Source organism: Ovis canadensis, chromosome 14 (assembly GCF_042477335.2).
Source record: "Ovis canadensis isolate MfBH-ARS-UI-01 breed Bighorn chromosome 14, ARS-UI_OviCan_v2, whole genome shotgun sequence".
Taxonomy (NCBI): Eukaryota; Metazoa; Chordata; class Mammalia; order Artiodactyla; family Bovidae; genus Ovis; species Ovis canadensis.
This window is the reverse complement of record NC_091258.1, coordinates 34,936,781-34,961,479: the sequence shown is the minus strand read 5'-3', so window position 1 is coordinate 34,961,479 and position 24,699 is coordinate 34,936,781. Positions and strand designations below refer to the sequence as shown.

At 41.6% G+C, this 24,699-nt stretch overlaps 1 protein-coding gene across 2 annotated transcripts in view; it reads right to left on the bottom strand.

Moving 5' to 3' along the window:
• RBL2 (RB transcriptional corepressor like 2) overlaps positions 1-7,872 on the bottom strand; it is a 46,488-nt gene extending 38,616 nt beyond the window's left edge. Inside the window, exons 1-2 of one of the 2 annotated variants that reach the window (XM_069549835.1) lie at positions 7,491-7,872; positions 3,425-3,555 (exon numbers count right to left, since the gene is read on the bottom strand). In XM_069549835.1, coding sequence (XP_069405936.1) covers positions 3,425-3,555; positions 7,491-7,730 — 371 coding nt within the window. In that variant the 5' untranslated portion in view covers positions 7,731-7,872. The remainder of the gene's footprint in view (positions 1-3,424; positions 3,556-7,490) is intronic. The other variant, XM_069549834.1, reaches the window with a different exon arrangement.
• Between the last annotated feature and the right edge of the window lie 16,827 nt (positions 7,873-24,699).

Genomic DNA, 24,699 nt, shown 5'->3' with positions numbered 1-24,699 from the left:
TTCCTCCATATGAACTACTAGGTTTTGAATTTATTCCCCAACCAATGGAAACTGAGCCTTCTAATTTTTCTGTAACAAAAAATGCTATAAGGAACACATTTGTATACATGTATACTGGAATTTCTTTAAGAATTATCCCCAAGAAATAGAATTGCTGAGTCAGAGAATATGCATCTTCAACATTACTGGCTGCTGCCAAATTTCCCACTAGAGTGACTGTGCCAATTTATACTCTCTCTAATGTACATTAGCAATAAAGAGTTACTATTTCCCTGCATAATGGTATTGTGCGTGCATGCTAAGTTGCTCCAGTCGACTGTGTTTGACTCTGTGCGACCCTGTGGACTATAGCCCATCAGGCTCCTCTGTCCATGAGATTCTCCAGGCAAGAATACTGGAGTGGGTTGCCATGCCCTTCCCCAGGGGATCTTCCTGACCCAGGGATCAAACCCATATCTCCTACCTCTCCTGCATTGGCAGGCAGGTACTTTACCCCTAGTGCCACGTGGGAAGCCCAAATAATGGTATTATGAGACTTTAAATTTCCCCAATCTGATGAGAATGAAATAATATCTAAATTTTACTTTGAGCTTCTTTGATTACTAGTGAGATTGAACATATTTGTTACATCTATTAGCTACTTGAATTTAGGCTTTTGTGAAATCATATACTTTTCCCATTTTTTAGTAGCTATTTGTCAATTATTAACTAGTGTTCAGCTCAGTTCAGTTCAGTCGCTCAGTCGTGTCCGACTCTTTGCGACCCCATGAATCGCAGCACGCCAGGCCTCCCTGTCCATCACCAACTCCCGGAGTTCACCCAAACTCACATCCATCGAGTCGGTGATGCCATCCAGCCATCTCATCCTCTGTCGTCCGCTTCTCCTCCTGTCCCCAATCCCTCCCAGCATCAGAATCTTTTCCAGTGAGTCAACTCTTCGCATGAGGTGGCCAAGGTACTGGAGTTTCAGCTTTAGCATCAGTCCTTCCAAAGAAATCCCAGGGCTGATCTCTTTCAGAATGGACTGGTTGGATCTCCTTGCAGTCCAAGGGACTCTCAAGAGTCTTCTCCAACACCACAGTTCAAAAGCATCAATTCTTCGGCGCTCAGCTTTCTTCACAGTCCAATTCTCACATCCATACATGACCAGTGGAAAAACCATAGCCTTGACTAGACGGACCTTTGTTGGCAAAGTAACGTCTTTGCTTTTCAATATGCTATCTAGGTTGGTCATAACTTTCCTTCCAAGCGTCTTTTAATTTCATAGCTGCAATCACCATCTACCGTGATTTTGGAGCCCAAAAAAACAGTCTGCCACTGTTTCCACTGTTTCCCCATCTATTTGCCATGAAGTGCTGGGACCAGATGCCATGATCTTTGTTTTCTGATTGTTGAGCTTTAAGTTAACTTTTTCACTCTCCACTTTCACTTTCATCAAGAGGCTTTTTTGTTAGTGGTTCTTTATTTGATTCTGGATATTGACCATTGTTACATTACATTGTAAATATCTTCTCCCAAACTGCTCTTTGCTTTTAATTCATTTAGTCCATTATGGCAGAAAAGGAAATAACCTGTACCCATAGGTTAGGAAGTTAAAAACTGAGTTTTTGAAATGGAAATAAAACTGAGAAATGACTTGTGTTAAAGGTTAGGGGAAACAGTGGAAACAGTGTCAGACTTTATTTTGGGGGGCTCTAAAATCACTGCAGATGGTGACTGCAGCCATGAAATTTAAAGACGCTTACTCCTTGGAAGGAAAGGTATGACCAATCTAGATAGCATATTGAAAAGCAGAAACATTACTTTGCCAACTAAGGTCTATCTAGTCAAGGCTATGGTTTTTCCACTGGTCATGTATGGATGTGAGAATTGGACTGTGAAGAAAGCTGAGCGCCAAAGAATTGATGCTTTTGAACTGTGGTGTTGGAGAAGACTCTTGAGAGTCCCTTGGACTGCAAGGAGATCCAACCAGTCCATTCTGAAAGAGATCAGCCCTGGGATTTCTTTGGAAGGACTGATGCTAAAGCTGAAACTCCAGTACCTTGGCCACCTCATGTGAAGAGTTGACTCATTGGAAAAGACTCTGATGCTGGGAGGGATTGGGGACAGGAGGAGAAGGGGACGACAGAGGATGAGATGGCTGGATGGCATCACCGACTCGATGGATGTCAGTTTGGGTGAACTCCAGGAGTTGGTGATGGACAGGGAGGCCTGGCGTGCTGCAATTCATGGGTCACAAAGAGTCAGACATGACTCAGTGACTGAACTGAACTGAGTCTGCTGCTGCTAAGTCACTTCAGTCGTGTCCGACTCTGTGCAATCCCATAGACAGCAGCCCACCAGGCTCCCCCATCCCTGGGATTCTCCAGGCAAGAACACTGGAGTGGGTTGCCATTTCCTTTTCCAATGCATGAAAGTGAAAAGTAAAATTGAAGTCGCTCAGTCGTGTCCTACTCTTAGCGACCTCATGGACTGCAGCCTACCAGGCTCCTCCGTCCATGGGATTTTCCGGGCAAGAGTACTGGAGTGGGGTGCCATTGTCTAGTAAAGTATATATTCATTATTCCATAATTTGACCTTTGCTTCTAAAGTTCCTGGTCTGTCGTTTAACTAGATTACTCTGTCTCCACTTTGTTTCTTTGCAATGATTATACTTCACACCTTTTTTAAGGTTTATAGCCGAGGTATTCAATTCTTTATCAATTGCCTCTTGTTCTTAGGCCTAAATATAACTCTGGGTGAAATTCAGGATTAATAAATAGACTACAGCTAAAAGATTACATTTCTTGTTAATTATTTTAAAGTAAGTGATTTTTTTAAACCACTAGGTCCATTAAGTTTTGACAGTGGTATTTCCTCCAAAATGCCAAACATCCTTTTCCCACCAGTCTTTAATAAGCCATGAGAAAATTAACCCAATGTACTCAAATAATGAAACATAATCAATTCAATTACACAACAGATAGAAAAAGCAATGTCTTCCTCCTCCTTAAAATATTCTTTGGCCTTCTCTTTAACGGATTTTGTAATAGTATTACTTATCCCCCAAACAGGAAACTGAATATTTACACATTACTTATAGAAGATACCAGTCCTGTGCATGTAGTTGCAGGCTTAATACCATAAAATATTTACCTTTTCAGTTTAGAGTATCTTTACTTAGAATTCTCCCAATAATTACAATAAATCATAACCTTTAATAGTAAACTCCTCATTTAAGTGTTAAATACATTAAAATTTAAATATTTTTCTCCAAAGAAATAAAATATAACGGGTACTAACTTAGATGTGGCAAAGGAAAACCATGACCTAACTTCTAAATTTAGCATTCCACAGGCACAAAAGCTCAGAAAGTGAAAAAGAGAATTTCTACTGTCACTATGTTTTTATATTAGCCGCACTTTAACAACTCTAACATAGTTACCTCTGCTCTGAACATCTCAGGATTCGAGTTAAAGATACATAGTTTCCTTCAACTGTCCCTTTGCTTACAGTTGGCACAGATTTTCTACAAGCCACATATAAGGCACATGCTAACCAATGAAGATCATTTCCCTGTTAAAAAAAAAAAGAAAGAAAATTGAGTTTGAGCTAATGAACTATACATATTTCAGTTGAAAAATGATTGTGGGAAACTGCATTTTCAATGATGTTCCTGTCTCAAATGCTTTTATGACACATTCTTCCAAGGAGAAGTATGAGTTTGTTCTTTCACTTTGATCTGGCTCTACCAACAGCACAGATGAGAGTGATGCAACTTTCAAGATCATGAAAGGCAACAGGGATTCCACGTGGTTCTCTCTCTCAGAACATACACCTTAAAAGTCCCAACAAGGACAGAAATACAAGAAATCAAAAGATAAAAGTCTATAACCAGTATTATATATTAAATATCAAATGAATTTTATTTTCCACTGTACACTTCCATGAGACTGATACCCCACATGATCTGACAGCATGGCTGACTACTAGTTCCACAAGGGCAGGGATTTTGATATTTTGTGCACTGTTCTATGCCCCGCACCTGGATAAGAGTGTCTGGCAAAGAACAGGTGATCAACAAGTATTTGGAAAATAAATAAATACTGATTAACTTATTGGGTAAACTAAGAATCTGAGATCAAAGTCTTTTTTAAAAAATTGAGCAATCATACACATTTTAAAAAATAACTAACCATGCAAAGATGGGCTCCATAAAGGACAGAAATGGTATGGACCTAACAGAAGCAGAAGATATTAAGAAGAGGTGGCAAGAATACACAGAAGAACTGTACAAAAAAGATCTTCACGACCCAGATATTCACGATGGTGTGATCACTCACCTGGAGCCAGACATGCTGGAATGTGAAGTCAAGTGGGCCTTAGAAAGCATCACTATGAATAAAGCTAGTGGAGGTGATGGAATTCCAGTTGAGCTATTTCAGATCCTAAAAGATGATGCTGTGAAAGTGCTGCCTTCAATATGCCAGCAAATTTGGAAAACTCCGCAGTGGCCACAGGACTGGAAAAGTTGTTTTTATTCCAATCCCAAAGAAAGGCAATGCCAAAGAATGCTCAAACTACCGCACAGTTGCACTCATCTCACACACTAGTAAAGCAATGCTCAAAATTCTCCAAGCCAGGCTTCAGCAATATGTGAACCATGAACTGCCAGATATTCAGGCTGGTTTTAGAAAAGGCAGAGCAACCAGAGATCTAATCGCCAACATCTGCTGGATCATGGAAAAAGCAAGAGAGTTCCAGAAAAACATCTATTTCTGCTTTATTGACTATGCCAAAGCCTTTGACTGTGTGGATCACAAAATTCTGAAAGAGATGGGAATACCAGACCACCTGACCTGCCTCTTGAGAAACCTATATGCAGGTCAGGAAGCAACAGTTAGAACTGGACATGGAACAACAGACTGGTTCCAAATAGGAAAAGGAGTACGTCAAGGCTGTATATTGCCACCCTGCTTATTTAACTTATATGCAGAGTACATCATGAGAAACGCTGGCCTGGGAGAAACACAAGCTGGAATCAAGATTGCTGGGAGAAATATCAATAACCTCACATATGCAGATGACACCACCCTTATGGCAGAAAGTGAAGAGGAACTAAAAAGCCTCTTGATGAAAGTGAAAGAGGAGAGTGAAAAAGTTAACTTAAAGCTCAACATTCAGAAAACGAAGATCATGGCATCTGGTCCCAATCACTTCATGGGAGATAGATGGGGAAACAGTGGAAACAGTGGCAGATTTTATTTTGGGGGCTCCAAAATCACTGCAGATGGTGACTGCAGCCATGAAGTTAAAAGACGCTTACTCCTTGGAAGGAAAGTTATGACCAACCTACAGCATATTGAAAAGCAGAGACATTACTTTGCCAACAAAGGTCCGTCTAGTCAAGGCTATGGTTTTTCCTGTGGTCATGTATGGATGTGAGAATTGGACTGTGAAGGAAGCTGAGTGCCGAAGAATTGATGCTTTTGAACTGTGGCGTTGGAGAAGACTCTTGAGAGTCCCTTGGACTGCAAGGAGATCCAACCAGTCCATTCTAAAGGAGATCAGTCCTGGGTGTTCATTGGAAGGAATGATGCTAAAGCTGAAACTCCAGTACTTTGGCCACCTCATGCAAAGAGTTGACTCACTGGAAAAAGACTCTGGTGCTGGGTGGGATTGGGGGCAGGAGGGGAAGGGGACAACAGAGGATGAGATGGCTGGATGGCATCACTGACTCGATGGACGTGAGTCTGAGTGAACTCCGGGAGTTGGTGACGAACAGGGAAGCCCGGCGTGCTGCGATTCATGGGGTCGCAAAGAGTCGGACACGACTGAGCGACTGAACTGAACTGAACCATCTATTATTTGTCACTTGTTTATATAACCCCGGGCTTCATATGACTTAACCACTGTGAGTTAAACATAAAAAGTGTATAATTATGCTTTTTCTATTTAATTTACAAGGTTACCCTGAGGGTAAAATAAGAGCTTATTTGGAGGCACTTATGCCCATCACCAAAAATAGTCCTTCTCTTTTGTCACAGGAACCACTAGGAAATAAACAATAACATGAGTGAACTCCGGAGTTGGTGATGGACAGGGAGGCCTGGCATGCTGCGATTGATGGGGTCACAAAGAGTCGGACACAACTGAGTGACTGAACAGAACTGAACTGACCTGACCTATTCAGTCATATCACCTAAGCATGTGAAAGAGCTTTGTAAATTCTAAAGCACTATCCATGAATGCTTTACGCTCCAGAAATTCCACATTACCTTACTTAACCTTCAGAACAGCTGTGTAAAGTAGGTACACATACCTCAAGTTGACATATCACAAAACTGAGTTTGGAGTGGTTAAGTAAATTGCCCGAAGTCACCAAGGCCTGTCAGGTTCTAAAGCCAGTACATTTCTAGCTACCCTCCCCCACTCTAGATGTAACTAAATTAAAATTATATTAATGCAAGAATAAGAAATAATAGGAATAAATTTAGTGAGTGCCACACAGGCAAAAACACCATATTACAGTTAAAACACCTCTGTTAGCCTTCCCATTCTGAGCCTATTTGCCCTACGCTTTCCACAAACTATTAAACAACTTCAGAAAATCATATGGCTCGCAGTTTAAATATCACTCCCATGGGGCAGTTAAGACAGCGGATAAACAATACACACTTCCGTGTCACTTCCCATTGGCCCGTAAAGGGGAGGTGCCTACAGAGTCGAACCTCACTGGCTAGAATGGCCATTTTTCTTAATTGCAAGCCCCGTCCGAAGAGAGGGACAAAACATGTCCAGATGACAGCGACTCTTAAGAATCCTGTGCAGTGTCTGGGGTGACCAATAGGTCCTCAAGATCGCCGCAGTCCTGACTTCCTAGAGACAGATATGAGTCTATATCCAGGTAGGCAGAAAGCCCGTTTCATCCGCTCACGGGAAGATTCGTCTTTGTTTACAAATACACAAACACAGCCCGAAACGTAATGCATTTACTCAAATGGCAATGCCTGGACAAAGGCAATTAGGTACAGCTTGCAAAGAACTTGAGGAGAAGCCTGGAAACGCAGACGCTAAAATCGGGTTAATTTCAGTGCTAGCGCAGGGAAGCCCCACACCCCCATCCCTTTTGAGTACGGTCCTGACAACTGCACCTGTTCAGTCTGCCAACCAGATGGCTGTATTTTTGTAATCAGACCCCAGCACGACCTCAGCCTCGAGGTGCTAATTCAGGGCAAAGGCTGTTCCCCCTTCGGAACCGGAGAGGGAAGAGCACCGAGACAGGGTTCACTTTTAGGACAGCTAAGGGCTTTTCAAAAGCCAGGTTTCCAGGACGAAAGTGGGCAGAAAGGACTCCCTTCCCGCTCCAGGCTGGGGACCGGGACAGCCGGGGCTGACCTGGGGAGCTCCCCCGCGGGGCTCCCGAGCCGGAGAGAGAAGGGCCCCCATCCCCCGCGGCGGGGCGGGACCGCTAGGCCCCGAAAACCGCTGGTCTCCTTTCCCCGGCGCACCTCCAGCGTGTAGCTCTCGCTCATGCTCCGGTAGCTCTCCCAGGCCTCGGCCCGCGCCGCCTCGTCCATGTTCAGGCGGCTGCACAGCTCGTCAAACCGCTGCTGGGTCTGAGGGGCCGGCGACCGGGCCGGCTGCGCGGCGTCCTCCGCCTCGCCATCGTCCTCCTCCTCCTCATCTGAGGCCGCCGCCGCCGGAGGGGGAGGCGGGGGCGGCGGCGACTGGTCGCCTCCCGACGGCATAGCGTACACCTGTGCGGCAGGTCCTCAGGTGAGCCGAGGGCCCGGGCCCACAGCCATTCAAACCGCGAAGCGCCCGCCGGTCGGCCGCCCTCTCGGCGACTGCGCCGCCGCCAACGGCGCTGGACCTCAAGCCGGCACCCGTAGTTCGGAGCACGGCCTGGTGGGAGATGTAGTCCAGGCCGGAGACCCACGGGGATCAAAAATCATATTTAAAAAAAGTCATCTCGCGTCCTCTCCCTTGGCCTGAGGTAAAACCGGCTTCTCTGCATTTCAAGTACCTCTTCATCGGGAGACCCATTCAGCAGGATTGTACTGAAGAGAAAGTATCTAAGAAACGTTGACACGTGAAGGTTTAGTGTTCAAAGTGTCCTCAGAAATAATACTTACCACCTGCGTGTCCTAATCTGAAAAACCAAGGTAATAGAAAGGGCCTGTCTGCCTAAATTCAAATTTTGGCATCACTCTTACAAATTCTAGTTCTTTCCTATATTTATTTTTTGTCCGAGCTGCAGTGGTTTGTGATATCTTATTTCCCCCGTCAGGGATTCAACCAGCACCCAGAGTCCTAACCAGTTGACCGCCAGGGAATTCTCCTTTTCTGTGTTTTAATTTTATGTGAGACTTTCAAAAAATTAATTGATTTTTTTAAAGGAGTAATTAATTTTTCCCCCATAGGGTGAATTTACATTTACCCCTAAGTGACATATTTGTTCTGTTCTCAAAACTTCATTTTTCTTTGCTTTCTCTTCAAATCTATATGAATCACATTATTTCCAGTCCTCTTTGGTTTATACAGGAGTATAGTATTAATAAGTAGGAGTATTATTTTGCAACAAAAGTCCATCTAGTCAAAGCTATTTCCAGTAGTCATGTATGGATTTGAGATTTGGACCGCAAAGAAAGCTGAGCGCCGAAGAATTGACGCTTTTGAACTGTGGTGTTGGAGAAGACTCTTGAGAGTCTGTTGGACTGCAAGGAGATCAAACCAGTCAATCCTAAAAAAAATCAACCCTGAATTTTCATTGGAAGGACTGATGTTGAAGATGAAGTTCCCATACTTTGGCTATCTGATGAGAAGGGATGACTCATTGGAAAAGATCCTGATACTGGGAAAGATTGAAGGCAGGAGAAGAAGGGGACAACAGAGGATGAGATGGTTGGATGGCATCACTGACTCAATGGACATGAGTTTGAGTAAGCTCCAGGAGTTGGTGGTGGACAGGGAGGCCTGGTGTGCTGCAGTCCATGGGGTCACAAAGAGTCAGACATGACTGAGCGAATGAACTGAACTGATAGTATAAAACGTTTTCCTGCTCCAGGAGCCCAAGGCACTGCTGTTTTGCTATGAGGTCACTTTTCTCTCTCTTCATTTGACCCTTTGAACACAGCCACCTTACTGCAAGGAAGCTCAGGTCACTTAGGGTAGCCTATTATCAAAGATAGATTAAAGCCATAGACATCAGTGAAAACGATGAAAACATTTTATCCCATCACTCCTGACAGTAGGGGAAAGAGCCAGGCTCAGTCATGGTTTGTGTGGAGAAGACTAGGGGTTTAAAGGGAAAATGAAATAGTAGAGGTGGGGGAAGAGAGAAGAGCTCAACCAAAACTGTTAAGAGGGTTAATGAGTATAAATATAATTAGGGCAGCTGGGCCTGCTAGCTGTCAGTTTGTTGAAGGTAGAATTGTATCCTCTCACAAACACTGGGAACAGAGACTCTGTCCTTCCTGAGGATTACATTTCAAAGGAATGGCTTTCGGGTCTCTGAGAAAGACACTCTTGATTTGTAGATGATACAGTCAGCCCTCGGTAAACATAGGTTGTGCATTGGCGGATTCAGCCAACTGTGGATCAAAAAACATTTTTTAAAAAAATTCCCAGGAAGAGGGTGGGAGGGATGCTCAAGAGGGAGGAGATATACGTATACTTAGAGCTGATTCCAGAGAAGGCAATGGCCCCCACTCCAATACTCTTGCCTGGAAAATCCCATGGACGGAGGAGCCTGGTGGGCTGCAGTCCATGGGGTCACTAAGAGTCAGACACGACTGAGCGACTTCACTTTCACTTTTCCTTTCATGGATTGGAGAAGGAAATGGCAACCCACTCCAGTGTTCTTGCCTGGAGAATCCCAGGGACGGGGGAGCCTGGTAAGCTGCCATCTATGGGGTCGCACAGAGTCGGACACAACTGAAGTGACTTAGCAGCAGAAGCAGCAGAGCTGATTTCATTTTGTATGGCAGAGACCAACACAATACTGTAAAGCAGTTATCCTTCAATTAAAAATAAAATTTAAAATATTTCCAGAAATTTCCAAAAAACAAAACCTGCGTTTGCCACACACCCTAGCAACTATTTACACAGCATTTACATTGTATTTTAAACTAATTGCAAAGCACATATATTGAGTGGGGCTTCCCTGGTGGCTAAGATGGTAAAGAATCTGCCTGCAATGCAGGAGATCTGGGTTCGATCCCTGGGTTGGGGAAGATCCCCTGAAAAAGGGAATGGCAACCCACTCCAGTATTCTAGCCTGGAGATTCCATAAACAGAGGAAGCTGGCAGGCTACAGTCCATGGACTTGCAATGAATCAGACACAACACAACTGAACTACTAACACTTTCAATTTCTTTACATTGTGTCAGGTACTATAAGTGATCTAGAGATGATTTAAAGTTTACAAGAGGATGTACATAGCTTGTATGGAAATACTATGATGTTTTATATGACTTCGATGCCAGCAGATGTATCTGTAGGGCTCCTGGAACCAATGCCCTGCAGATACCAGGGGATTTCTGTACATCTAAGAAGGGTAGAGGAAGTTGTCACAATTGTAAGCCCTGTTTAGTACACGCTGTAGGAAAGGGACAGTTGGGGCTTTTCATCAGATGTTAGAAGAACAATCTTTAAATTCTGGCAGCACTGAGCTTTCTCAGGCAGGCATTTTAATAGGGACTGGAGTCATCCTGGGACACAGTCTTATGTTGCTAGAAGCCATGAAGAGTTTGGGCATCCGTTAGAGCAAGGGTTTGGACAGGAGTTCTTCTGTTTTCCCTTTGCCCATAGGACCTGAGTCCCCTGGTCCTTAGCCTCAGCCATGCTGAATGAGCCCGTTGGAAGCAGATCCTTCAGCCTCTGGTCAAGCTGTCCTGGCTAGTGCTATATGGAGCAGAGATGAACCCTGCCAAACAGCAGATCTGTGGACAAAAATAATAATTATTATTTGATTATTATTGTTTCAAATCATGAATTTTTTGGGTGGCTTGTTATACAGCAACAAACAACCAAACATCTGTTAAGTGTAAGACATATGTCTATCAATTAGAATGAAAGAAAAGAAATCACTTAATAATGAACTTTTTTCTTGGTAAATTTTTATGCCACCACTACTCTCACTAATAGATTAAAACTTTTAACTTTGAAAAGCTAAAATTACTTAATAATTAACATTAACATTCCTTCCAGAAAAAAAGAACTAGGCACTTAAGTCAGAGGCATTTTTGATGATGGCGATTAACTGACTTGAACATTAGACTTCTAGACTAGGGTTACAAAACTTTTATTTCCCTTACTTCTTTCTCCTCCTTTTGAACTGTGGTGTTGGAGAAGACTCTTGAGAGTCCTTTGGACTGCATGGAGATCCAACCAGTTCATCCTAAATGAGATCAGTCCTGGGTGTTCATTGGAAGGTCTGATGTTGAAGCTGAAAGAAACTCCAATACTTTGGCCACCTGATGTGAAGAGCTGACTCATTTGAAAAGACCCTGATGCTGGGAAAGATTGAGGGCAGGAGAAGAAGGGGACAACAGAGGATGAGATGGTTGGATGGCATCACCAACTCAATGGACATGAGTTTGGGTAGGCTCCAGGAGTTGGTGTTGGACAGGGAGGCCTGGCATGCTGCAGTTCATGGGGTCACAAAGAGTCAGACCCGACGGAGCGACTGAACTGAACTGAATTGAAGCTCTTCACATCAGTTGGCCAAAGTATTGGAGCTTCAGCTTCAGCATTAGTTCTTCCAGTGAATATTCAGGGTTGATTTCCTTTAGGATTGACTGATTTGATCTCCTTGAAGTCCAAGGGACTCTCAAGAATCTAGTTCTCCAGCACCACAATTTGAAAGCATCAATTCTTCAGTACTCTGCCTTCTTTATAGTCCAGCTCTCAAATTCATACATGACTACTGGAAAACCATAGCTTTGACTTGTTGGAACAGTGACGTCTCTGCTTTTTAATACATCGTCTAAGTTTGTCATAGCTTTTCTTCCAAGGAGCAAGTGTCTTTTAATTTCATGGCTGCAATCACAGTCCATGGTGATTTTGGAGCCCAAGAAAATAAACACTGACACTGTTCCCATTTTTTCCCTCTCTATTTACCAGGAAGTGATGGGACCAGAGGCCATGATCTTAGTTTTCTGAATATTGAATTTTAAGCCAGCTTTCCACTCTCCTCTTTCACCATCATCAAGAGGCCCTTTAGTTCTTCTTCACTTTCTGCCATAAGAGTGGTATCATCTGCATATCTGAGGTTGTTGATATTTCTCCTGGCAGTCTTGATTCCAGCTTGTGCTTTATCCAGCCCAGCATTTTGCATGATATACTCTGCATATAAATTAAATAAGCAGGGTGACAATATACAGCCTTGACGTGCTCCTTTCCTGATTTAGAACCAGTCCATTGTTCCATGTCTGGTTGTAACTGTTGCTTCTTGACTTGCATACACATTTCTCAGGAGGCAGATCAGGTGTTCCCATCTCTTGAAGAATTTTCCATAGTTTGTTGTGATCCACACAGTCAAAGGTTTTCGCATAGTCAATAAAGCAGAAGGAGATATTTTTCTGGAACTCTCTTGCTTTTCCTGTGATTCAATGGATGTTGGCAATACGATATCTGGTTCCTCTGCCTTTTGTAAATCCAGTTTGAACATCTGGAAGTTCTCTGTTCACATAATGTTGAAGCCTGGTGTGGAGAATTTTGAACATTGTTAGCATGTGAAATGAGTGCAGTTGTGCGGTTTGAACATTCTTTGGCCTTGCCTTTCTTTGGGATTGGAATGAAAACTGACCTTTTCCAGTCCCAAGGCCACTGCTGAGTTTTCCAAATTTACTGGCTCTTGAGAGTCCCTTGGATGGCAAGGAGATCCAACCAATCCATTCTGAAGGAGATCAGCCCTGGGATTTCTTTGGAAGGAATGATGCTAAAGCTGAAACTCCAGTACTTTGGCCACCTCATGCAAAGAGTTGACTCATTGGAAAAGACTCTGATGCTAGGAGGGATTGGGAGCAGGAGGAGAAGGGGACAACCGAGGATGAGATGGCTGGATGGCATCACTGACTCGATGGACGTGAGTCTGAGTGAACTCCGGGAGTTGGTGATGGACAGGGAGGCCTGGTGTGCTCTGATTCCTGGGGTCGCAAAGAGTCGGACACGTCTGAGCGACTGAACTGAACTGAATGCATCACTTTAACAGCATCATCTTTTAGTACTTGAAATAGCTCAGCTAGAATTCCATCACCTCCACTAGCTTTGTTCTTAAGCTAGTTTGTCGTGTTTCCTGAGGCCCACTTGACTTTGGACTCTAGGATGTCTGGCTCTAGGTGAGTGATCACACCAACATGGTTATCTGGGTCATGAAGATCTTTTTTGTATAGTCCTTCTGTATATTCTTGCTACCTTCTCTTAATATTTTCTGCTTCTGTTAGGACCATACCATTTCTGTCCTTTATTGTGCCCATCTTTGTATGAAATGTTCCCTTGGTATCTCTAAGTTGCTTGAAGAGATCTTTAGCCTTTCCCATTCTATTGTTATCCTCTGTTTCTTTGCATTGATCACTGAGGAGGTGAGGTCAGGTGGGCTCAGTCGTGTCCGACTCTTTGCGACCCCGTGGACTGTAGCCTACCAGGCTCCTCCGTCCATGGGATTCTCCAGGCAAGAATAAGGCTATCTTATCTCTCCTTGCTATTCTTTGGAACTCTGCATTCAGATGGGTATATCTTTCCTTTTCTCCTTTGCCTTTAGCTTCCCTTCTTTTCTCAGCTATTTGTAAGACCTCCTCAGACAACCATTTTGCCTTTTTGCATTTCGTTTTCTTCAAATGACGTACTCTGCATTTAAATTAAATAAGCAGGGTAACAGTATGCAGCACTGATGTACTCCTTTCCCAATTTGGAACCAGTCCATTGTTCCATGTCCAGTTCTAACTGTTGTTTCTTGATTTGCATACAAGCTTCTCAGGAGACAGGTAAGGTGGTCTGGTATTCCCATCTCTTTAAGAATTTTCCACAGCTTGTTGTGATCCACACAGTCAAAGGATTTAGCATAGTCAATGAAGCACACTTTAAAAAAAAATTCTCTTGCTTTTTCCATGATCCAGCGGATGTTGGCAATTTGATCTCTGGTTCCTCTGCCTTTTCTAAATACAGCTTGTACATCTGGAGTTTTCAGTTCACGTACTGCTGAAGCCTAGCTTGAAGGATTTTGAGAATTACATTGCTAATATGTGAAATCAGTGCAATTGTACAGTAGTTTGAACATTCTGGGATTGCCTTTCTATGGAATTGAAATGAATACCGACTTTTTTCAGGCTTTTGGCCACTGCTAAGTTTTCCAAATTTGCAAGCCACATAGACAGGCAAAAAAAAAAAAAAAATTCTCTTAAAAAATAAGCTACCCAATTTTTAAAATGAGCAGAAGAACTGAATAGACATTTTCCCAAAAAGAATGGCCCATACAAATGGCCAAGAGGCACATGAAAAGATACTCAACATCACTCATCATCAGGAAAATGCAAATCAAAACCACAATGAGATATCACCTTACACCTATCAGAATGCTGCTGCTGCTGCTAAGTCACTTCAGTCGTGTCCGACTCTGTGCGACCCCATAGACGACAGCCCACTAGGCTCCCCCGTCCCTGGGATTCTCCAGGCAAGAACACTGGAGTGGGTTGCCATTTCCTTCTCCAATGCATGAAAGGAAAAGTGAAAGTGAAGTCGCTCAGTTGTGCCCGACTCTTAGAGACCCCACGGACTGCAGCCCACCAAACTCCTCCATCCATGGATTTTCCAGGAAGGAGTACTAGAGTGGGGTGCCATTGCCTTCTCTGACCTATCAGAATAGATATCATCAAAAAGGCTATAAATAACAAATGTTGGCAAGGATGTGGAGGAAAAAAAAAACCTAGTACAGTGTTTATGGGAATGTATATTGAGAAGCGACTATGGAAAATAATATGGAAGTTCCTCAAAATAAAGAAAAAAAAACTACCAGATGATCCAGCAATTCCACTTCTTGGTATTTATTGGAAGAAAATGAAATCACTAGCTCAGAAAGATATCTGCACCTCTGTATTCATAGGAGCATTATTTACAGCATCGAAGACATGGAAGTAACCTAAGTGTTCATTGACTGAATGGATAAAGATAGTTGTATATAGTGGAATATTATTCAGCCATAAGAAGAAGGAAATCCTGCTATTTGTGACAACAAGCATAGGCTCATGAGGGTATTATACTAAATGAAATAAGTCAGACAGAGAAAGACAAATACCATATGATATCTGATATGTGAAATCTAAAATAAAGGAAAAACCAAAGGAAAACTCACAGATACAGAGAAGAGGTTGGTGGTTACCAGAGGTGGGCAGGAGTGGGTAGGTGAAATGGGTGATCATGGAAAAGGTACAATCTTCCAGTTATAAATAGATAAGTTATGTGGATGTAAAGTACAGCATGGTGACTACAGTTAAAATACCACATTGTATGTGTGAGGAAGAAATCTTAAAAGAAAGTAAACCTTAAAATTTCACATCACAAGAAAAAAAGTTGTACTTTTGTGTAGTTATAGATGTTAACTAAACTTGTGATAATCATATATGTATATATATGCATACATATATCACTATGTTATATACCTAAGACTAATACAATGTTATATGTCAATTTTATCTCAATTTTTAAAAGAATTTAAAAAAAGAAATCAATCTTGGTTATTCCAGAGATTTGGTTCTTCAGTTCAGTTCAGTCACTCGGTCATGTCCGACTCTTCACGACCCCATGAATCGCAGCACACCAGGCCTCCCTGTCCATCACCAACTCCCGGAGTTCACTCAGACTCACATCCATCGAGTCAGTGATGCCATCCAGCCATCTCATCCTCGGTCGTCCCCTTCTCCTCCTGCCCCCAATCCCTCCCAGCATCAAAGTCTTTTCCAATGAGTCAACTCTTTGCATGAGGTGGCCAAAGTACTGGAGTTTCAGCTTTAGCATCATTCCTTCCAAAGAAATCCCAGGGCTGATCTCCTTCAGAATGGACTGGTTGGATCTCCTTGCAGTCCAAGGGACTCTCAAGAGTCTTCTCCGACAGCACGGTTCAAAAGCATCAATTCTTCGGCGCTCAGCCTTCTTCACAGTCCAACTCTCACATCCATACATGACCACTGGAAAAACCATAGCCTTGACTAGACAGACCTTATTCAGCAAAGTAATGTCTCTGCTTTTGAATATGCTGTCTAAGTTGGTCATAACTTTTCTTCCAAGGAGTAAGCGTCTTTTAATTTCATGGCTGCAGTCACCATCTGCAGTGATTTTGGAGCCCCCAAAAATAAAGTCTGACACTGTTTCCACTATTTCCCCATCTATTTCCCATGAAGTGATGGGACCAGATGCCATGATCTTCGTTTTCTGAATGTTGAGCTTTAAGCCAACTTTTTCACTCTCCACTTTCACTTTTATCAAGAGGCTTTTTAGTTCCTCTTCACTTTCTGCCATAAGGGTGGTGTCATCTGCATTATCTGAGGTTATTGATATTTCTCCCGGCAATCTTGATTCCAGCTTGTGTTTCTTCCAGGCCAGCGTTTCTCATGATGTACTCTGCATATAAGTTAAATAAGCAGGGTGACAATATACAGCCTTGACGTACTCCTTTTCCTATTTGGAACCAGTCTGTTGTTCCATGTCCAGTTCTAACTGTTGCTTCCTGACCTGCACACAGATTTCTCAAGAGGCAGGTCAGGTGATCTGGTATTCCCATCTCTTTCAGAATCTTCCACAGTTTATTGTGATCCACACAGTCAAAGGCTTTGGCATAGTCAATAAAGCAGAAATAGATGTTTTTCTGGCACTCTCTTGCTTTTTCCATGATCCAGCGGATGTTGGCCATTTGATCTCTGGTTTCTCTGCCTTTTCTAAAACCAGCTTAACATCAGGAAGTTCACGGTTCACGTATTGCTGAAGCCTGGCTTGGAGAATTTGGAGCATTACTTTACTAGCATGTGAGACAAGTGCAATTGTGTGGTAGTTTGAGCATTCTTTGGCATTGCCTTTCTTTGGGATTTTGGGCTCTGATTATTCTTTCACTCGTTTATACATTCATTTACTTAGCCAGAGATTGTGCCATCCATCCACTCAAATATTCAACTGATGTTTAATGAGTGCCTATTATGTGTCAAGTACTTTGCCAAGCACTGAAGATATAGTAGTGAATGATAAATGCATGGTGTCTGCCCTCCAGAGTTTATGCTGACATGGGGAAAACAGACCTAGAACAAACAAATTGTCAAGTGTGAATATATTACAAAAAAAGAAAGTCAGGAAACTATAGGAGTGCATTCTGGAAGAGGTTTACCAGGCACAGGAGTAGGGCTTCCTGGGTGGGTGAAAGTGGACAAAGGCTTTCCCTTCTTCCCCTTCACTTCTGCAAGAAAAAAATCTAAAAGTTATAGCCAGTACAAGGGAAGGGTTCATTTCAGGCAGAGGAAAAAGCTTTTGGAAAGACTGTGCATCAGGAAAAAGCGTGATTCAAGAGATATAGGAATGAGAATGTGGTTGAAGTGTAAAAAGAAAGAGGAAAAGGCAGGAGGTATGGCTAGAGATGATGTCAAAGTCCTGGTTAAGATTTTGGACTTGATTCTAAAGGTGACTGGAAGGTAAGGTTTTAGGGTAAGTAGAGCAGTAACACTCTGTTACCCAAACCTAGAAGAGTGTTCATCACTTAACAGGTATTCAACTAATATTTATTTAACTTAACACCTAGCTTGACATCAAGGCCTTTACTGAATTCTGTGAGGCCTAGGTCAAAATGAAATCAGTCATACTGATCAAACTGATTTCCTCAGTTTTCATTAAAGATGCAAACCTTTGTATAGCACAGGGAACTATATGCAATATTTTATAGTAACCTACAAGGGAAAAGAATTTGAAAAAGAATATATGCATACTTAAATATATACACATATTTATAATATATGTGTATTATGTTTATATGTGTATATGTGTGTGTGTGTATATATATATAGATAAATAGATATGTGTGTGTGTGTGTGTATGTGTTAGTTGTTTAGTCATGTCCGACTCTTTGTGACCCCATGGACTGTAACCCAGCAGGCTCCTCTGTCCATGGAATTCTCCAGGCAAGAATACTGGAGTGGGTTGACATTTGCTCCTCCAGGGGATCTTCCTGACCCAGGGTTCAAACCCAGAAGCAGGAAATGGCAATCTGCTCCAGTATTCTTGTCTGGAGAATCCATGGACAGAGGAGCCTGGTGGCCTTACAGTCCATGGGGCCACAGGAGAGTCAGAAGTGACTGAACAGCAACAGAAACATTATATCACTGAATCCCTTTGTTATGCACCTGAAACTAACACAACTTTGTAAATCAACTATACTTCAATTAAAAAAAGAGAAAAAAATTGCTAACCCTACAGTCATTTCCCTCTCGAGTTAAACAATACTTTGGCCAGGATGAAATATCCTTCTCATGACCCCTCAGTCCTTTCACCGTGCACCCTGGAATGTCCAGCGTTTCCTCATGTCTCCCAGGTTCAAGGTCAGGAGCAAGGGCTGTGTCCCTTCTGCTGTCCCCTCTCTGCTGTTCCCTGGGCCCACTGGACCCTACTCTCTCATCCTCAGGTCATGGAAGCCCATGCCCCATTGTCTCCGTTTTCTCCCCTCAGTAAGTGGCAACAACATTTTTCTGGTTGACTCGGTCAAGATACTTTGGAGTTATCCTTGATTCCTCTTTCTCTTACCTTCTCCATCTAATCCATCAGCTCCGTCTTCACCTTTTCAAAATGCAACCACCTCTCAGATCCTCCATTGCCCATTCTCTGCTCTGAGCATCCATGTTCTCTTACCAGCATCCTTGCAAAGTCCTTCCATCTGGCCTCTCTGCTTCTGTCTTGCCTTTTACCACAATTTCTTCTTCACATAGAAGCTGTAATGGTTAAATTTATGCATTAACATGGCTGGGCCCCGTGCCTAGGTATTTGGTCAAATACTGTTTAGGATGATTCTGTGAGGGTGTTTATAAATAAGATTTACATTTTAATCAGTGGACTTTGAGCAGATTGCTCTCCATAAGAAAACCACAATATAAAAATATACTTGCACCCCAGTGTTCATTGCAGCACTATTCATGCAAAGAACCTAATGTCCAATGATAGATAAAAGATGTGGTATACACTGACAATGGAATGTTACTCAGCCACAAAAAAGAATGAAAATAATGCCATTTGCAGCAACATTAGATTGTCATACTGAGTGAAGTTAAAGACAAATATCATATGATATCGCTTATACGTGGAATCTGAAAAAAAATGATACAAATAAACATATACAAAACAGAAATAGACCCATTGATATAGAGAACACACTTATGGTTACCAAAGGGGAAAGGTGGGGAGAGATGAATTAGAAGTTTGGGATTAACATATACACAATACCATACGTAAGATAATCAACAAGGACCCACTGTGCAGCACAGGGAACTATATTCAATATCTTGTAATGACCTATAAAGGAAAACAATCTTTTTCATATATATATATGTGTACATATACATATTCATATATATGTATGTGTATGTGTGTGTGTATATATATATGTATCTATGTATGTGTCCAAATCACTTTGCTGTATACCTGAAACTAACACAACATTGTGAATCAACTATATTTCAATAAAATTTTTTTTAATAGGAAAAAACTAATTTAAAAAAAAGACAGGGTGAGATCATCTTGGGAGTAAATGCATAGATGAGGAAAAACAAGGTTCCAGAATTCTTGCTTTTCCTCTTGATCCCCAGGGGGTGCTCTTAGTTGAAGGAGCTGTTAGCTAGTTTGAGCCTCATGGATCAGCAATAAATGTAGTTGAAGGGGTAGAGATTTCCACATCTCAGCAGGGGCTCCAGTAGGGAGACAAAGAGGGTATTTATTAAGCTTAAACATTTAAAGATTTCACATTGAGCTTGTACACTGTGCCTTCTGTCAGTTTTTAAAAGCAACTTTATTGAGATACAATTCACATAGTATAAAATTAGCCCACTTAAAGTATACAGTGCAGCTGTTTTTAGTTTATTATATTCACAGTTATGCAACAAACCAAAATCTGTTGAGAACATTTCTGTCATATCAAGGAGACATCCATCCCATACACATGAGCAGTTCAATGCCCCCAACCCTAGGCAACTACTAGTATACTTTCTATCTCTATGACACTGTTAGTCGCTCAGTCATGTCCAACTCTGAGACCCCATGGACTGTAGCCCACCAGGCTCCTCTGTCCATAGAATTCTCCAGGCAAGAATACTGGAGTGGGCTGCCATTTCCTGCTCCAGGGGATCTTCCTGATCCCAGAATCGAACCCAGGTCTCCCACGTTGCAGGTAGATTCTTTTACCATCTGAGCCACCAAGGAAGCCTTATCTATCTATCTGACCTATAGATTAGATCTCGATCTCTATAGATTTGCCTGCTCTAGACATTTCACATAAATAGGATCATACAATATGTGGTCTTTGTGACAGTTTCTATCACTTAGCATAATGTTTTCAAGGTTTATCCATGTTGCAGCATGTATCAGTACTTCATGCTTTTTATTGTTGAGTAATATTTTGTTTTACGGGTATCAGCTCAGTTCAATTCACTCAGTCGTGTCCGACTCTGCGACCCCATAGACTGCAGTATGCCAGGCTTCCCTGTGCATCACCAACTTCCAAGTTTACTCAAACTCATGTCCCTTGAGTTGGTGATGCCACCGAACCATCTCATCCTCTGTCGTGCCCTTCTCTCACCTTCCATCTTTCTCAGCATCAGGGTCTTTTCCAATGAGTCAGTTCTTCCCATCAGGTGGCCAAAGTATTGGAGTTTCAGCTTCTGCACCAGTCCTTCCAATGAATATTCAGAACTGATTTCCTTTAGGATGGACTGGTTGGATCTCCTTGCAGTCCAAAGGACTCTCAAGAGTCTTCTCCAATACCACAGTTCAAAAGCATCAACTCTTTGGCACTAGGCTTTCTTTATAGTCCAACTTTCACATCCATACATGACTACTGGAAAAACCATAGCTTTGACTAGTTGGACCTTTGTTGGCAAAGTAATGTCTCTGCTTTTTAATATGCTATCTAGGTTGGTCACAACTTTACTTCCAAGGAGCAAGCATCTTTTAATTTCATGGCTGCAGTCACCATCTGCAGTGATTTTGGAGCCCAGAAAAATAAAGTCTGTCACTGTTTCCATTGATTCCCCATCTTTTTGCCATGAAGTGATGGGACCAGATGCCATGATCTTCGTTTTCTGAATGTTGAGCTTTAAGCCAACTTTTTCACTCTCGTCTTTCACTTTCATCAAGAGGCTCTTTAGTTCTTTTTCACTTTCTACAATAAGGCTGGTGTCATCTGCATATCTGAGGTTATTGATATTTCTCCCAGCAATCTTCATTCCAGCTTGTGCTTCTTCCAGCCCAGCGTTTCTCATGATGTACTCTGCATATAAGTTAAATAAGCAGGGTGACAATATAGAGCCTTGACGTACTCCTTTTCTTGTTTGGAACCAGTCTGTTGTTCCCTATCCCATTCTAATTGTTTCTTCCTGAACTGCATATAGATTTCTCAGGAGGAAGGTCAGGTGGTCTGGTATTCCCATCTCTCGAAGATTTTCCACAGTTTGTTGTGACCCACACAGTCAAAGGATTTACCATAGTCAATAAAGCAGAAGTAGATGTTTTTCTGGAACTCTTCTGCTTTTTCAATGATTCAATGGATGTCGGCAATTTGATCTCTGGTTCCTCTGACTTTTTTTAAAACCAGCTTGAACATGTGGAAGTTCCCGGTTCATTTACTGTTGAAGCCTGGCTTGGAGAATTTTGAGCATCACTTTGCCAGTGTGTAACATGAGAGCAATTGTGCAGTGGTTTGAGTATGCTCTGGCCTTGCCTTTCTTTGGGATTGGAATGAAAACTGACCTTTTCCAGTCCCATGGCCACCGATGAGTTTTCCAACTTTGCTGGCATATTGAGTGCAGCACTCTCACAGCATCATCTTTTAGGATTTAAAATAGCTCTGCTGGAATTCCATCACCTCCACTAGCTTTGTTCATAGTGATGCTTCCTAAAGCCCTCTTGACTTTGGACTCCAGGATGTCTGGCTCTAGGTGAGTGATCACACCATTGTGGTTATCTGTGTCATGAAGATCTTTTTTGTATAGTTCTTTTGTTTATTCTTGCCACCTCTTCTTAAAATCTTCTCCTTCTGTTAGGTCCATACCATTTATTTCCTTTATTGTTCCCATCTTTGCATGAAATGTTCCCTTGGTATCTCTAATTTTCTTGAAGAGATCTCTAGTCTTTCCCATTCTATTGTTTTCCTCTATTTCTTTGCATTGATCACTGAGGAAGGCTTTCTTATCTCTGCTGTTCTTTGGAACTCTGTATTCAAATGGGTATATCTTTCCTTTTCTCCTTTGCCTTTTGCTTCTCTTCTTTTCACAGCTATTTGTAAGGCCTCCTCAGACAACCATTATTTCTTTTTGCATCTTTATGTTGGGGATGGTCTTGATCCCTGCCTCGTGTACAATATCATGAATGTCTATCCCTAGTTCTTCAGGAACTCAGTCTATCAGATCTAATCCCTTGAATCTATTTCTCACTTCCACTGTATAATTGTAAAGGATTTGATTTAGGTCATACCTGAAAGGTGTAGTGGTTTTCCCTACTTTCTTCAATTTAAGTCAGAATTTGGCAATAAGGAGTTCATGATCTGAGCAACAGTCAGCCCCCAGTCTTGTTTTTGCTGACTGTATAGAGCGTCCCCATCTTTGGCTGCAAATAATATAATCAGTCTGATTTCGGTATTGACCATCTGGTGATGTCCATGTGTAGAGTCTTCTCTTGTGTTGCTGGAAGAGGGTGTTTGCTATGACCAGTGTGTTCTCTTGGCAAAACTCTACTAGGTTTTTCTCTGCTTCTTTCTATACTTCAAGGCCAAATTTGCCTGTTACTCCAGGTATTTCTTGACTTCCTACGTTTGCATTTCAGTCCCCTATAATGAAAAGGACATCTGTGGATGTTAGTTCTAGAAGGTCTTGTAGGACTTCATAGAACCATTCAACTTCAGCTTCTTCAGCATTACTGGTCAGGGCATAGACTTGGATTACCGTGATATTGAATGGTTTGCTTTGGAAATGAACAGAGCTCATTTTGTCATTTTTGGCATATTTATGGGTATATCACGTTTTATTTACCCATTCATTAATTGATGGTCATTTGAGATTTTTATACTCTTGGGCTATTGCAGATAATATGAATGTTTGTTTACAAGCTTTTGTGTGGACATGTTTTCATTTCTTTGAGTATACACCTAGGAATAGAATTGCTGTCATAAGGGAATACTGCAAGAAATCGCAAAGTTGTATTGAAAAGTGGTTGCATCATTGTACATTCCTCCAGCAATATGTGAGTTCTAACTTCTCCACATCACTGCTAACCCAAGTTATTATCTGTTTTTTTGATTCTGGCCATTCCGAGGAGTATGGCATTGTATCTCTTTTTGGTTTTGATTTACGTTTATCTGATGGCTAATAATGCTGAATATCTTTTTGTGTGCTTATTTGCTATTTTTTATATCTTCTTTGAAGAAATGTCTTAATCTTTTGCCCATTTCACAACTGAATTTTTGTCTCTATTACTGAATTGTAAGAGATCTTTTCATATTCTGATAGAAGTAGTTTATCAGATACATGATTTGCAATTTTCCCCCTGTTCTATGGGTTTTTTAACTTTCTTAAAGGTGTCCTTTGAAGAACTAAAGACTTTAATTTTGATGAAGTCCAACTTTTATATAACTGAATCACTTTGTTGTACACCTGAAATAAATACAACATTGTGAATCAACTATACTTCAATTAAAAAAAAGGAAAAAAACACACAAATGCTCCCAGTCATTTCTCTCTTGGGTTACTTTGGCCAATCTAGATGTCTTCTGTTGTTTTCCTTTGCTTTGGATAGAATCTGCAGAACAACATTGAATAAAAGTAGTAAGAGCAGACATCCTAGTCTTGTCTTCACTTGGGAGAAAATATTCTTTAACCATTACGCATGATGTTAGTTGTAGGTTTTTCATAAATGACCTTTATTGAGCAAAGTGTAATCTAGTTTTTTTGTTAATCATGAAATGGTGTTGGACTTTGTAAAATGTCTTTTCTGCATCTATTGAGATACTCATGTTCCCCCCTCCCCTGCTTTCCCATTAACAGTGCATTGATTATTCTCATATTGTTGAACCATCCTTGCATTCTTGAGATAGAATCAGTTTGGTCGTTGTCTACAGTGTCTTTCATGTACTGCTGGATTCAGTTTGCTAGCAATTTGTTAAGAATTTTGGCATCTGTATTCCTAAGGGATATTTGTTTCCAGTTTTCTTACAATGCTTGTCTAACTTTGGTACTGAGATATATTCACCTATAAAACAAGTTGGGAATTGTTTTCTTTTCCATTTGAATATGTGATGAATAGGTATTTTTATTTTTATGTCCCTCAGTGAAGCTGCCAGTCTAGGGATTATGTTGTGGCTAGTTTTTGTTTGTAATTAGTAATTCAGTCTCTTTATTATACTGTTATTATAGTTTCTATTTCTTGTTTCAGTTTCACTAGGTTGTGTTCTTGAAATTTATCCATTTCATCTAGGTTATCTAATTTAT